We start from the raw sequence: 13,808 nt of genomic DNA on the forward strand, positions 1-13,808 counted from the left end.
AGAATAGTAACAAACTCACTCTGGTCAGAAGGCAGAGCTCTCTTTCCGTACCCTGAGGGCTCCTGGCAGAGCACCTTCTCCTGGGAGCCATGACCCTACACCTGGACATCAGAGAAATAATTGTAGTTTCACAGGAAGTGTTAAGAAATCATACGGAGAGATCCCATATTCCTTTCCCCAGTGGTAACATCCTGCATAACTACAGTATAAAATCACACCAGGAAACTGATATTGGTATAATCCACAGACCTTACTCAGATTTCACCAGTTTTTACACAGACTCATTTGCATGTGTATGTACATATACTTGGGGCTTCCCTCGTAGCTCAGTTGGTAAAGAACCTGCCTGAAATATAGGAGACCTGGGTTGGATTCCTGGGTCGGGAAGATCCCCTGGAGAAGGAAATGGCAACCCTCTTCAGGATTCTTGCCTCGACTTGGCTTCCCCAGTGGCTCAGACAGTAAAGAATCTGCCTACAAAGTGGGAGACCTGAGTTCGATCCCTGGATCGGGAAGATCCGCTGGAGAAGGAAATGGCAACCCATTCCAGGATTCTTGCCTCAAGAGTCCCATATATATTTGACCCTTGAACAACGCAGAGGTCAGTCGAAATCCTCTGCACAGTGGAAAATCCATGCACAATTTATAATCAGCCTCTGTATCTGTGGCTTTTCCCTATGTGAGGTTCCACATCTGCTAATACACTATGGACCATGTAATTCTACAGTATTTATTATTTTTTAAAAAAATCTGCACATTTATGAACTTGTACAGTTGAAACTCATGCTGTTTCAGGGTCAACTCTTTTTTAGTGTGTGTCAGTCACTCAGTCATGTCCGACTCTTTGTGACCCCATGTACTGTAGCCTGTCAGGCTCCTCTGTCCATAGGATTCTCCAGGCAAGGATACTGGAGTGGGTTGCCATTCCCTTTTCCAGGGGATCTTCCCGACCCAGGGATCGAACCCTGGTCTCCTGCATTGCAGGCAGATTCTTTACCGCCTGAGCCCCCAGGGAAGCCCCCAACCCCGTTTAGTTCTATGCCATTTTATCTCAGTGTAGACTCATGCAACCACCACCACAGTCAGGATTCAGAACAGCTCCATGAGCGCTGCTCTCCTGCCCAGGAACAGCCACCTCCCTCCCTCCTCTGCTCTCTAACTCCTGGTGATGGTGATCAATTTCTGGTCAATGAACAATTACTGATCCTTGTGTGCAAGCCACCATGCCAAGCCCAGGAGGATCTTGACATAGATATAAATGAAATAAACAGGAAAGCCCAGTGGTTACAAACAAGTACAGGCGGGAACCAGACTAACCGGGTTCAGCTCTTGGGTGTGCCGCTTACCAGCTCTGTGACCTTTGGCAAAGCACATAAGCTCTCTCTGTCAGTTTCTTCGTGATAAAATGGGGCTAATGACAGAACCTTCTGGGGCCGTGGAAATTCAGGGAGCTGATATTTGCAGAGCAGGGAGGAAGCGCCTGGTGTGAACAGATGTTTATTAAGGCGTAAGAACTCAGCGGCTGGTAGAGAGTTCACAGACTTCTCCTCTGGTGAGCCTGGGTTAGGTGGTATAACACAACGTTGGGAACAGGGCACAGCAAGAGCACGCAGGAAGGAGCAGTTCCTTCCGGCGCTGGAAAGCCAAGACAGGCTTCCCAGGAAAGAGAATACACGCGTTGGGCTTTGAAGTGTGAGTAAGACTTTGCCAGAAGTAAAAAGGGACTGGACATTTCAGGCCTATAAACAATGTGATCTGTGGCCCTGAGGCATGAGAAGGTGAGGGCCATCCAGGGCGAGGTTGAGAGGGTTAGAACCAGAGGAGACTCTGAGGAGACAGGAGTGGGGGTGTAGGTCGGGGGAGACAGGAGAAGGGGGAGACAGATGCAGCCTGAGGGAAGGTCGGGGCCAGCTTTTGAGGTGAGTTCGAGTGCCAGGCTCTAGTGAGCACCCAGCTTTGCAATCCTGGAGAGGGGCAGAAGGGAGCAGAAAGGAAACCGTCTGCCTGTAAAACAGAGGTGCATAGGGAGGGGATTCGGGTAGAAGGGAAAGCGCTTTGCAAATTACAAAAACACAAGCCATGGTGATATGAGCTGTCGCTGTTCAGTCACTAAGTCGTGTCTGACTCTTTGCAGCCCCATGGACTGTAGCCTGCCAGGCTCTTCGGTCCATGGCATTTCCCAGGCAAGAATACTGGAGTGGGTTGCCACTCCCTTCTCCAGGGGACCTTTCTGACCCAGGGATCAAACCTGCATCTCTTGCGCTGGTAGGTGGGCTTTTTTGTTTTTTTTTTGTTTGTTTGTTTTCTTACCATCTGAGCCACCTGGGAAGCCCCTTATTATGAACACAGCCTAGTTAAAAACGAGCAGCAGCAACCACACTGCTTAGACAGACTCACTATTCTTGTTAGATGCAGAAAACCTTGAGAGTCTGGGGCATGGGGATTAGAAGTGATCAGGAGCATTCATGCCAGAACCTGTTTGCTCACTGCCGGGGCGGGTTCTGCTCTAAGCCAGGTGTTCCCAATGCCCATCACCAGCAACCTCCAAGCAGCCTTTCCTGGGGTTTCCCAAGCAAAGCAGCTCCGCAGAGACTCTAGCGGCCCCCAGTGTCTCCCCCGGTTGCGGCCACCCTCAGCTTTGTCGCAGTGAGCCCAAGGCATTCATCTGATTATCCAGCCACGTGCCTTCTTCAGGTTCAGGACATCCTGTTCCCCTTTGCCCTCCTCTGCCTTGGGCGGTGCTGTCCTCCTGGTTGCTTCCTGGGGCCCTGACCTCCCATGTTTGCAGGGACTGTGAGCTCCTGACCCAGGGCCTGTTCACATTTCTGCCTTTCACAACTGCGCTCTTGCCTCTGGTGCCAGGACTTCCAATGACCTGTTGCCCTGTACTCCTGTGGAGGCATGGAGGCCAAGGATGAATTATCCCGTGTTTCTGCTTTGAAAACGTTTCTCAGTCAACTGCCTTCTACTGGTTATTTTCCTCATTATAGAGAAGGAGGGAGGAAGGACAGATAATGCTTATTTCACGTGTTTAAACTAACTGTGGGAGAAGGAAATGGCAACCCACTCCAGTGCTCTTGCCTGGAGAATCCCAGGGACGGAGGAGCCTGGTGGGCTGCTGTCTATGGGGTCACACAGAGTCGGACACGACTGAAGTGACTTAGCAGCAGCAGCAAATTAACTGTATGGTTAATTATATTCTTTAGTAGCATCAGATCTCTTCTTTTTTGATGTCATTCTACCAAGGAGAAGAAAAGAGGTTGGAATAAATGGCTCTTCCTAAAAGGATACAGGAGGTGGTTTACAGTTTGGCTCTGAAAACTAAGGAAAACCCCCTCCCCTACCCCTAAAGGAAATCCTTCCCTCTAAACGAGGTTTCATACATGAACTTGCCTAAAGATCACAAAGATGCCTTATACCAAGAATTAGAAATATTTCTAAGTACCCCAAAATAGAAGTTTTTGCCCTCCCAATAAAGAGCAATCCCCCTTCTCTGCCTTCTTCCCTTGAAACTTCTCTGTGAAAGATGGAACTCTTCACAGCATATATTATAAAAACACTCCCTCTCAACCAAACACATCAAGACACACCCCCAAGCCTTCTTAGACTAAATTCACATACAGTAACTAAATCAAATATTTCTGTAAATTAACAAACAAAACCATACCATTTTTGAAAAGCCATAAAACAGCAAGGCAAGACTATTATTGAAGGAAAAATGGAAAGAAGAAGAAAGAAAGAGAACTTCAATTTTCCGAATGTCATAGCCCAAGCCTAACAAATTCAATCATTTACGTATTTAGAAAATGCCAGCATCTTCTTCCTTCAATCTGTATTTTCACTTTTGGCCAAAGAATTATTAATAAAATCACAGACTCTAAAAAAAAAGAGAAAATGCCAACATCTTCAATTCCCTAAGCCTCAGAGCAAACCCTTTTAGACAATTAGACCTCATATTTTTCCAAGTTTTGTGCAAGGGTGGCAGCCAGTCTATGGGTAATTCAGTCTTTGCTCTTCTGACCTTCACCCAGGCAGAGGGCAACCGGAGAGAAAATATAACATAAATGATGGCAGGGAAGGATGATTTATTCTTAATTTAATGAGATAGGATAGCCTAATATTAAGAGATTAATTCTGCACTACAGCAGACACCCACCTCAGTAAAGGACAAAAGGTCCTTCCCCCACAAAGACCGCGCACCACCCACTTTCCCCACTCCCATCCCCAGGATGGTTTCAGTTGACTTTGTTTTTGCAGATCTACCGAGTAGACACTCGGTGACTCTGACGTGAATAAGAATCACCTGAGAGGCAGACTTTATTTTGGGGGGCTCCAAAATCACTGCAGATGGTGACTGCAGCCATGAAATTAAAAGACGCTTACTCCTTGGAAGAAACGTTATGACCAACCTAGACAGCATTTTCAAAAGCAAAGACATTACTTTGCCAACTAAGGTCCATCTAGTCAAGGCTATGGTTTTTCCAGTGGTCATGTATGGATGTGAGAGTTGGACTGTGAAGAAGGCTGAGTGCCAAAGAATTGATGCCTTTGAACTGTGGTGTTGCAGAAGACTCTTGGGAGTCCCCTGGACTGCAAGGAGATCCAACCAGTCCATTCTGAAGGAGATCAGCCCTGGGATTTCTTTGGAAGGAATGATGCTAAAGCTGAAACTCCAGGACTTTGGCCACCTCATGCGAAGAGTTGACTCATTGGAAAAGACTCTGATGCTGGGAGAGATTGGGGTCAGGAGGAGAAGGGGATGACGGAGGAGGAGATGGCTGGATGGCATCACTGACTCGATGGACGTGAGTCTGAGTGAACTCCGGGAGTTGGTGATGGACAGGGAGGCCTGGCGTGCTGCGATTCATGGGGTCACAAAGAGTCGGACACGACTGAGCGACTGAACTGAGCTGAGAGGCTTGTTACACTTTCTAGATGTCTCTCTGGACCGACCAATTAACATGTCTGGGAATGGGGCCTGGAAGCTACATTTTAAACAAATTCCCAAAGAAATTCTGATCGAAGGGGTTTCAGCAAAGGCTCCTTGAAAAACACAAGGTCAAAAGGGAGGATACAGTTGGGACACGTGGGTGTGGGCAGCAGGCGAGCTGAGGCTTCAGAGAAAAGGGCCAGACCTCGGAAGTCTCCTCCCCCAGTCAGGGGGCTTGGTTTTCATCACACAGGCAGGCAGGCGTCACCGCAGAGTCTAAGCAGGGCTGTAACACAGTAGCAGCGCCTCTCCCTCACCTTCAGCGCACAGATCTGTGTTACCCACTCCAGAAAAGCCTTTCCTGACCCCGCCCCCAATCCGAGTCCAGCAGAGCCTGCTGCTCCTCTGTGAATCCTTCCAACCCACCACTGCCCTCCCTGTGGAATGGACACTGTTCCTTCTCTTGTGTCCTTGTTCTAATCCCCTCTCCGCCAGTAAGCTTCTGCACCAGGCCTGGCAGACAGTGTCCTATAAAAGTTTACTCAGGCAGACTACTGTATTCTATTTACCACCATGTCACCAAACGGCGACTTTTCACAAACAAAGCCACTTAGCTGCCCTCTCTTTCTGGCTCACATGGCCTGGATTTCTAGCTGAAACTGGTCCCAAACTCTAAACCGCTTATTTACCTGAGGATATTGCTCTTACCGGAGTCAGAATGAAACACCAGAGGGCCTGGAATTTTGATCATGTTATCACAAAATTAACTCACTCATATGTCTATATTTTAGAACGGCCAGGCTTCCAAAGTTCACACGTATATCCGAGCACCTCAAAAGAATTTAAGGCACAGAAAAAAGCATACCAACAGGTGATTACAGCCTGAAAGCACACGCTGTCCAGAGTCTTTTCAATCCTAAAAGCAAAACACCTGGATTCGGTCCTGGACGGCCCCCCACCCCCACCCCCAAGCACCTGTTTCAATTTGGCCATCACCTCCCACTCAAGCGCAGATGGGAGGACGACGCCGTGAGAATTTTAAATTCTTAAATTCTTCTATAAAGAAGGCAAGAACCGTTCGGTGAACGAAGAGTCACAAAGATCGCGCCTGTAGGATCTTTGTTCTGTGTCCTCCGCCCATTTTCGGCGAGTAAAAGTGGTCTCAAGCGGGTGAAATATGAGGCCAAAACTTTGAGCAGTACACAGGCCTCCCCGCGTTCCGCCCGCTTACCTGTGGCCTCCAGGGCTCCTGCAACTGTGTCCTTCCGAGACGTGTAGACTTCACCGTGTGGTCTGGCTTCTAGCTCGGGGCTCTAGGGAACCTTCCAATCGGCACGGGGTCTTGGGGGCTTAGGCTTGGGGGAACCTCAGTGGAGCAGTGGTTTGGGGCTCCCAGGACAAGTGGCTCCCTAAGTCGCCTTCCCCGGTTCCCAAGGAAGGACTCCGTCTCAAGGCGCAAGCCGCCACCGGAGCCCAGTGCCAAGGCCGGCCTTGGGAGATGGTGGGCGCTGGTGGCTGCTGCAGCCTCCTGGAGGCGGGCTGTCGCCCACGCCCCGCGTGCACCGCCCCCCAGCCCCAGCGAGCGGCCGCACCCGCCCCTCTCGGCCGCGGCGGGGGCGGGCAGCTGCGTGGCCCCCGGGCCTCGCGCCCTGCAGCTGCCCCGCGCGCCGCCCTCCCGGGCGGGCCTCGCGGACGCACACCTGCCCGCGCGCGAGGCTTCTTTAGGCGGCGGGCAGGCGGGCGGCCCCGTGCGGGAGTCCAGGCCATGGAGCCCACCCGGGAGCGCGGCCCGGAGTTGCGGGGTGAGTGCGCGGGAGCCCGGGGGCCCAGCGGCCAGGCCTCTAGAGCTCGGGAGGGAGGGTCGGGGCTGGGAACCGAGGGGGATTCGAGGGGGTGTCGCGGGCCAGGGAGCCAGCCCCACGGCACCCTTCCGTTTTGGGGTTCTGATCTCTCTACACACAGAGAAGGAAAGCAGGGTTGAGGCTCTGCTGTTCTAGGTTCCAAGACCCATCACCGTTCTTACCAGGGCCTATCACCCTGATTTGTTGTTCAGTCGCTCAGTCGTGTCCGACTCTTTGCGACCCCATGAACTGAGGCCCACCAGGCTCTTCTGTCCATGGAATTCTCCAGGGGAGGATACTCGAGGCAAAGGAGTGCCATTCCCTTCTCCAGTGGGTCTTCCTGACTCAGGGTTGGAACCGGGTCTCTTGCATTGGCAGACGGATTCTTTACCGCTGAGCCACTTTAGGAAAGCTATCACTCTGATCCATTGCCTTTAGTGACCACCTACTATGTACCAGGTTTCCTAGGCTCCAGTGCTCTAAAATTACTGTAAAAGCAGTGTGTCCCTTCTTCCGCATCCCCATCCAGCCTCTTGGCTTAGTTATGGAGTAGAAGCCTGCAAACCCTGGTCACCAGCTTGTACACTAGGGAACAATCTGATAAAGCACCTTAGCCTGTGACCTACATCTTTCTTTACATGTTGTTAGAAAGCTGTTCCTTAAGCTAGTCAATCTCATGCAACTTTCATTAACAACAAAATAAAACAGAAAAACTCGCTCTTGGAAACTTCCCTGATGGTCCAGAGGTTAAGACTTGGCGCTTCCCATGCAGGGGGCCTGGGTAGACTCTAGTGGAGAAACCAAGATCCTACATGCTGTGGGGGCCAAAACAAAACACCAGTGAGTATCCACTTAAAAATATTCAAAAAATTTAAAAAAAATTCCAGTTTTGTAAGAAATAACACAGCAGCTCCTATACCTGAGAGAGTTCTGGAGGTTATGAAGAAGCTGGGAGGGAAATGAGGGGCAGGTTGGTGACCCTCGGAAGGGCTCCATCTAGTGAACGAGAGCCCTGCGCTGTGAGTTTGGGCAAGTCACTGAACTCTGCCATCTGCGTTTCTTCATCTGTTAGAGGGAGAGATGCGTGTGCCTTCCTCACAGGGATTAAATATAGACCGGACTGATCTCTGAAATGTGCTTAGCACCATGCCCAGGACCTGGTAAACTCCTGATCAGTCATAGCTCAGAAAAGGACAGACAAGCTGAAGGCTGAGTGATGGGAACGTTCAGTGCCCGTCAGGTCACCTGTAAAAGGGGGGCTGGCCTGGGCTCCAGGCCCTTGGCTGAGGCCCCGCTTTGCAGGGAGGGGATGAGGGTGTGTATAGGAGTGAGGAGGGTCACTGAGGAAAGAGCCAGTTCTGTGGGAGATGCGGGTAGACATTCCTGTTAGCTCCCCTTTGATGTTCTTGTCTGGGCCCCCGGACACCACTCAGTCCTGCCGTGTCCCTGCTCAGCCCTGACGCTGTGTCCGGAGCAGGACCAGGATCCAGTCTGATCAGCTGCAGAGTCTCCGTCTCAAACTCACAATCCAGGTGTCTGGGAGAAAACTGGGAACTCCCAGGGAGTAAGTTCCTCCCAAATTAGGATCGCTCCCCCACCATCTAGTTTCACGAGGTCAGACCCCTCATGGTAGCATCTGCGTGCTTTCGCTTTTCCAAGCTGCGTATGTACCTATGTGTTAGTAGCTCAGTCGTATCTGACTCTTTGTTACCCCATGAACTGTAGCTTGCCAGGCTTCTCTGTCCATGGAATTCTCCAGGCAAGAAGGATTCCCTCATGTGATCCTCACAGTAGCCGAGTTAGGAAGGCACGCCTGGAACTGTTACCGCGTTTGCTAAGTAGACAATTGAAAGCTTAAGGTCAAACAAGACACCAGCTGCAAACCAGGAGCAGCACGTTCGCTCTTCCTTCTCCTGGGCTGAAGTTGGGGTGCTGGCTCTCCACAGGCCAGGGGGGTGGAGGCAAGTCCCCTGCTGCCAGGCTGGAGGAGGACCAGGAAGCCCTGCAGAGGTCAGCCCCCTACACTCAGGACGCCCCAGGCAAGGTCATGCCTCTTTCCTGCACCATCTCTGGGGAAAAGCAGCCGTCAGAGGCCCCCGGGGAAGGGGCTGGGGCTGGGAGAGCCTGCCAGAGGCCGAGCCCAGGGGCTCTCCATGAAGACAGGAGCCTAGCCACGCCTAGACCCCAGCCTCAGGGGCAAGGGCCTCCCTTCCCGGGGACGGAGGGGAGGCTGGGGAAGAGGCCCTACTCTCCAGCCGCCGGCGAGCAGAAGAAGCCTAGGGATGTGGGTCCAGCCTCGACGGCATCTCCCAGCAGCGCTAACCTGGCCCGGGCCACGTACAACCCGGTGCCTTGTGGGTTAGGCCGGGGGTCCTGCCATGTGGCCAATCTCCTCAACACACTGGCCCAGAACAACCAAAACCTGGAGAAGGAGAAGAGGTCCCCGGAAGTGACCTGCCAGGTCCGGAAGAAGACCCGCACCCTGTACCGCTCGGGTAAGTCCCTGAGGTGAGAGGAAACCCGAGGGACCCGGTGTCAATCTCTGGGAACGTGGCCCCAGGAGACGGGAGTGCAGTTAGCTTATGCATCGCCTTGGCTGGAACGTCTCTTGACCTATGCAGGGCCATGACTTCTGACCCTCAGAGGGAAAGGTTGCATTTTCTTATCGGAACATGGAAGAAACAGGAAAGTAACCACCAGGCAGCTCCCTGCCACAAAGCCCGAGCCAGAGGAGGCCCCAGCCCACTGGGGGATCTTAGCCACCAGGCTGTGGGAGGCCCTTGGGCTGGGGACAGTGGTCCTGCCTGGAAGGCGTGTGTTTCTCCTCTGCTTCCTCATCACTGGTGTTCATCCTCAAAGCCAGTGTTTTCTTCTTCCAGACCAGCTGGAGGAGCTAGAAAGGCTCTTCCAAGACGACCACTATCCAGATAGCGATAAGCGCCGGGAGATCGCCCAGACGGTGGGGGTCACCCCCCAGCGCATCATGGTAAAGGGTGCTGACTCCCCTGATCTGGGGGTGGAGGGGAGCCCACATGCCGGGACTCTGGGGGAGCTTAGCAAGTACTCGGCAGCTCCCCAACAGGGGCTGGAGCAAGGCCTCAGCCAGGGCTGTGTTTTTGCCTGTTTCCACCCGGCCACGGCCTTAGAGGACGCAGGGAGGTGACTCAGACCCCATCTAGATGAACCCTTCACACCAGTCTGAGTGGTGCAGGGACCTCCTCGGTCGCAGTCGTCATGGGCCAGCGGGCCCGAGCCTCAGGCTCTGCCCTGTTCTTCAGGCTCTTCAGGTGTCTCTTCCCCTACAGGTGTGGTTCCAGAATCGCCGGGCCAAGTGGCGAAAAATGAACGGGAAGGAGAATAAGGACGCACCTGCCGGTCCCGCCCTTACCCCAGCCCCCGCCAGCAACCAGTGCAGGTAAGACTCTCCTATTCCTGGCCCCTCCCTGTGGGCAGGACATGGGGTCTAAGCTGGGATCCTGGGGTCTAGAAGGGGGAGGGTGCTGGAAGGCTGGGCACATAATGGGGCATGTGTGTGTGAGTCGCTTAGCCAAGTTCACCTCTCTGCAACCCCACGGACTGTAACCTACCAGGCTCCTCTATCCATGGGATGTCCCAGGCAAGAATACTGGAACGGAAGGCCATTCCCTTCTCAGGGGCTTCTCCCAACCCAGGGATTGAACCCGGGTCTCCCACATCTCAGGCAGCTTCTTTACGGTCCGAGCGAGTTGTTGGCTGATATTTAGAGGGATTTGGACCAGGTGGGATTGGGACTTGGTAGTGCCTTGTAGGGAGACAGAGCTTGAATGTGTGGGTCCCTTTCCCTACATGGAAGCCCTGGTCATAGACCAGGGACTCCTTGACCTGCAGTCTCTGATCTGTCTGCCTCCAGCTCTGTGGCCGAGCTGCCACCTACCGAGTCCACGATCCTGGAGCCTGGGACCCTCCCTCAGGATTCCCTTCCAGGTGAGCCGACCCCCTTCTGAGGGTTGTCTGGGGAAGACGGCAAAGTCAAAGGGCTCTTTCTTGGAAAACCTGGGAGCGGCCAGAGCTCTCCACGGTTTTGTTCAGTAGGGCCCCTTTGGGGGGCCCAGGCCTCTTGCACTCTAACCCCCTCCAGCGTTGCCAAGGCTGTGACCCCACCCCCCCCCCCCGACATTGTCTTACTCTCACAACCCCCGTGGACTTCTGTTCCCAGAGCCGTCCATGCTGCTGAAGTCTGACCAGACTCTGGGCCCAAACCTGCAGAATGAGGGCCCCCAGAGAAGGCCTGTGACACCCCCACTCTTCAGCCCCCCACCTGTCCGAAGAGCCAACCTTCCCTTTCCCCTCGGCCCTGTGCATGCCCCCCAGCTGATGCTGGATACCCTGAGCAGCGACAGCAGCCACAAGGATGGCCCTTGTGGGTTGTGGGGAACAAGGTACTTGTCCACCACTTCACGGGGCCGTACTGAGCTATCCTGGGGGAGGCACAGAAGGAGGAAAGATGGATGGAGCTTGGGAGTGGAGAGGGTAACTGAGAGATGGGGTTTCCCCACCCCCTAGACAAGAATACTGGAGTGGGTTGCAATTCCATCCTCCAGGGGATCTTCCTGACCCAGGGATTGAACCTGAGTCTCCTGCATTGCAGACAGATTCTTTACCTTCTGAGCCACCAGGGAAGCCCCGAGAGAAACAAGGAGTTAGTAAATGTAGTGAGGGTTAAAGGGTGAGGGGATGGGGAGGGGAAGGATTAGGACATCACAGCTGTAGAGGAGAAGAGGGTGAGAAGCTGGAGCAGGAAGAGGAGGAGGCCACAGGCCTGGGGTTTGTGGAGAGGCAGGTGGGGGGAAGGGCATGGTAGGAATGAAACCATCGGAGCCTCAGGAAGTTCTTCTCTGTCCCCACAGCATCACTCCACCCCCTGCCTGCTCATACTTAGAGGATCTGGAGACCCAGGAGTACCAACCCAGCAGCAGCCAGCCAGGACCGTTCTCCTTCTCCCAGGCACCACAGACCCAGTTCTTCCAACCCCCGCAGCCCCAGTTTCCATACCTGCACCCCTTCCCCTTGCCCAGCTCGCTGACTCCGCCGCTGCCCGAAGACCCTCTCTTTGCCTTGTCCAGTGGCCCTGGCGGGGGCTCATCCCAGGGCTATTTCCCAGGCCCTCCGTCGGGGCCCGTCCTGCTGCAGCCGCTGGCCGGGAACGTGGGTGAGTCGGGGCTGGAAGAGAAGCCCCCCACAGTGTTTGAGGAGGGTGAGAGGGGAGAGAGCCCCAGGACGGGGGTTATCTTGGTGAAGCTCTTCGTCCTCCAGTTTCCTGGAGGTTTCAGAACAGAATAAGAGAGAGCTTTGTGTATGTGTTAGTTGGTTAGTCGTGTCCAACTCTTTGCAACCCCAGAGACTGTAACCCATCAGGCTTCTCCATCCATGGGATTCTCCAGGCAAGAACACTGGAGTAGGTTACCATTTCTGTCTCCAAAAGGAACTATAGACAGAAAGAAAGTGAAGTCGCTCAGTCATGTCCGACTCTTTGCGACCCCATAGACTGTAGCCTACCAGGCTCCTCCATCCATGGAATTTTCCAGGCAAGAGTACTGGAGTGGATTGCCATTTTCTTCTCCAAGAGAGAGAGCTTTGGAGGGAGACAAAGCCAAGCATGGAGTCCAGCTCAGTCGTCCCTAGTTCTCCTGAGCTTCCTGGATTCTGAAGTGGGAATGCCATTCCCATCTCCTTGAGGGCTTGGTGAGGACTAGGAGTGACGGGCGTGAAACACTCAGTGCATAGTAGATGGCAGCTGATGGGAGTGTCCGAGGGGCCACCTGGACCCCGGATATCCTGGAGTTACCGCCCTAGGAGACTCAGAAGAAGGGGGAGAAGACTCTGGTTCCCAGGCTCCTCTCGCACGTGTGAGGGGGCGCCCGGCCCGCAGTGTCCTGTGTCACTATCCCCCAACCCCAGGCCCTCGAGATATGGGGGGTGGGTGCCTGGTCCTGAGGGGAGGCCCACTCTGGGGTCCTGGCCCGTGTCTCTGTGGAGCAGGGAGGGGCTCCGTCGCCGAGACTGCGCTGGGGCCCCTTCATGCCACGTGCTCTGTGCTTGGCCCCACAGGTGCGGTGCCCTGGGCCGACCCCTGCCTGCCAGACTCGCCGTTCCCCAGCGCCTTCTGTCTGCAGGCTCTGGGAGGCCCCCCAGGAGGGGACAGCTGCTTCCTGGACCTGTTTGCCACTCCCTACACGCAGGCTTCGGGAAGGCCACCTTCCCCGGGCCTCACCCAGATGCCCGAGAGCACCCTGCCTGCAGCAGGAAGACCCCTGCTCGGCCAGGCCCAGGAGGAACCACCAGCCGCCCCAGGGGAGCGGCCCCCGGCCCCCAAAGAAGAAGACAAGAGTAGCCATGGCCCCTAGTCGTGGAGCCAAGAACCAAGAGCCCATTCTGCCAGAGACGGCTGGAGCACCCCGGAGGAGACGGGGCTCGAAGCTGAAGGAGAGACTGGACTCCAGGGCTCATTTTGCCAAATGCTGATTTGAGAAGGAGGAGGCCTGGCCCGTCTGTCCTTCCCCTACACCTCCGGATGGTGGTCCTGGAGAAATGGACTGGGGCTGTGTCGCCTCTGACGGTTGCGTCCGTTTATGTTGTTTGCTCTCCTTGCTCCACAGATGAGCCAGTGGCCTTCATAAGCAGTAAACTGTCTCCTCTTGGGTTTCTCTCTCTGTAGTCACATGTCTCCCTTCTCACGCTAGTGAAGACCACCGTGCCCTTCACTGCCACCCACTCAGTTGGGCAGCTGTGTCGTGGGCAGCTCAGGAGGGACTGAACCCCTGGGGCAGGATCGCGTGGAGCCTGGCATCCTCCTGGGGCCTGTCTCTCCTGCTGCGTGAGGAATGGGGCCTCCTGGGCGTTGTGTTTGGTCCTATCTTTAAACCACATTCTCGTCTCAAACCCAGAAGTGAACCTGAACAAACCTGAGCCTGGGACTTTTTCTGGAATTTGGGCCCTGCAGAGATGGTAGCTCTCAGCCTGTAAAGAATCTGCCTGCGAGGCAGGAGACCAGGGTTCAA

The 13,808-nt window shown here is 54.2% G+C and overlaps 1 protein-coding gene across 1 annotated transcript in view; it reads left to right on the plus strand.

The window, feature by feature from the left end:
- NOBOX (NOBOX oogenesis homeobox) overlaps nt 1–13,450 on the plus strand; it is a 46,245-nt gene extending 32,795 nt beyond the window's left edge. The window contains exons 3-10 of the mRNA XM_018047478.1: nt 6,235–6,732; nt 8,696–9,279; nt 9,415–9,757; nt 10,077–10,186; nt 10,661–10,734; nt 10,967–11,189; nt 11,658–11,959; nt 12,859–13,450. Coding sequence (XP_017902967.1) covers nt 6,235–6,732; nt 8,696–9,279; nt 9,415–9,757; nt 10,077–10,186; nt 10,661–10,734; nt 10,967–11,189; nt 11,658–11,959; nt 12,859–13,154 — 2,430 coding nt within the window. The 3' untranslated portion in view covers nt 13,155–13,450. The remainder of the gene's footprint in view (nt 1–6,234; nt 6,733–8,695; nt 9,280–9,414; nt 9,758–10,076; nt 10,187–10,660; nt 10,735–10,966; nt 11,190–11,657; nt 11,960–12,858) is intronic.

Source organism: Capra hircus, chromosome 4, assembly GCF_001704415.2.
Source record: "Capra hircus breed San Clemente chromosome 4, ASM170441v1, whole genome shotgun sequence".
Taxonomy (NCBI): Eukaryota; Metazoa; Chordata; class Mammalia; order Artiodactyla; family Bovidae; genus Capra; species Capra hircus.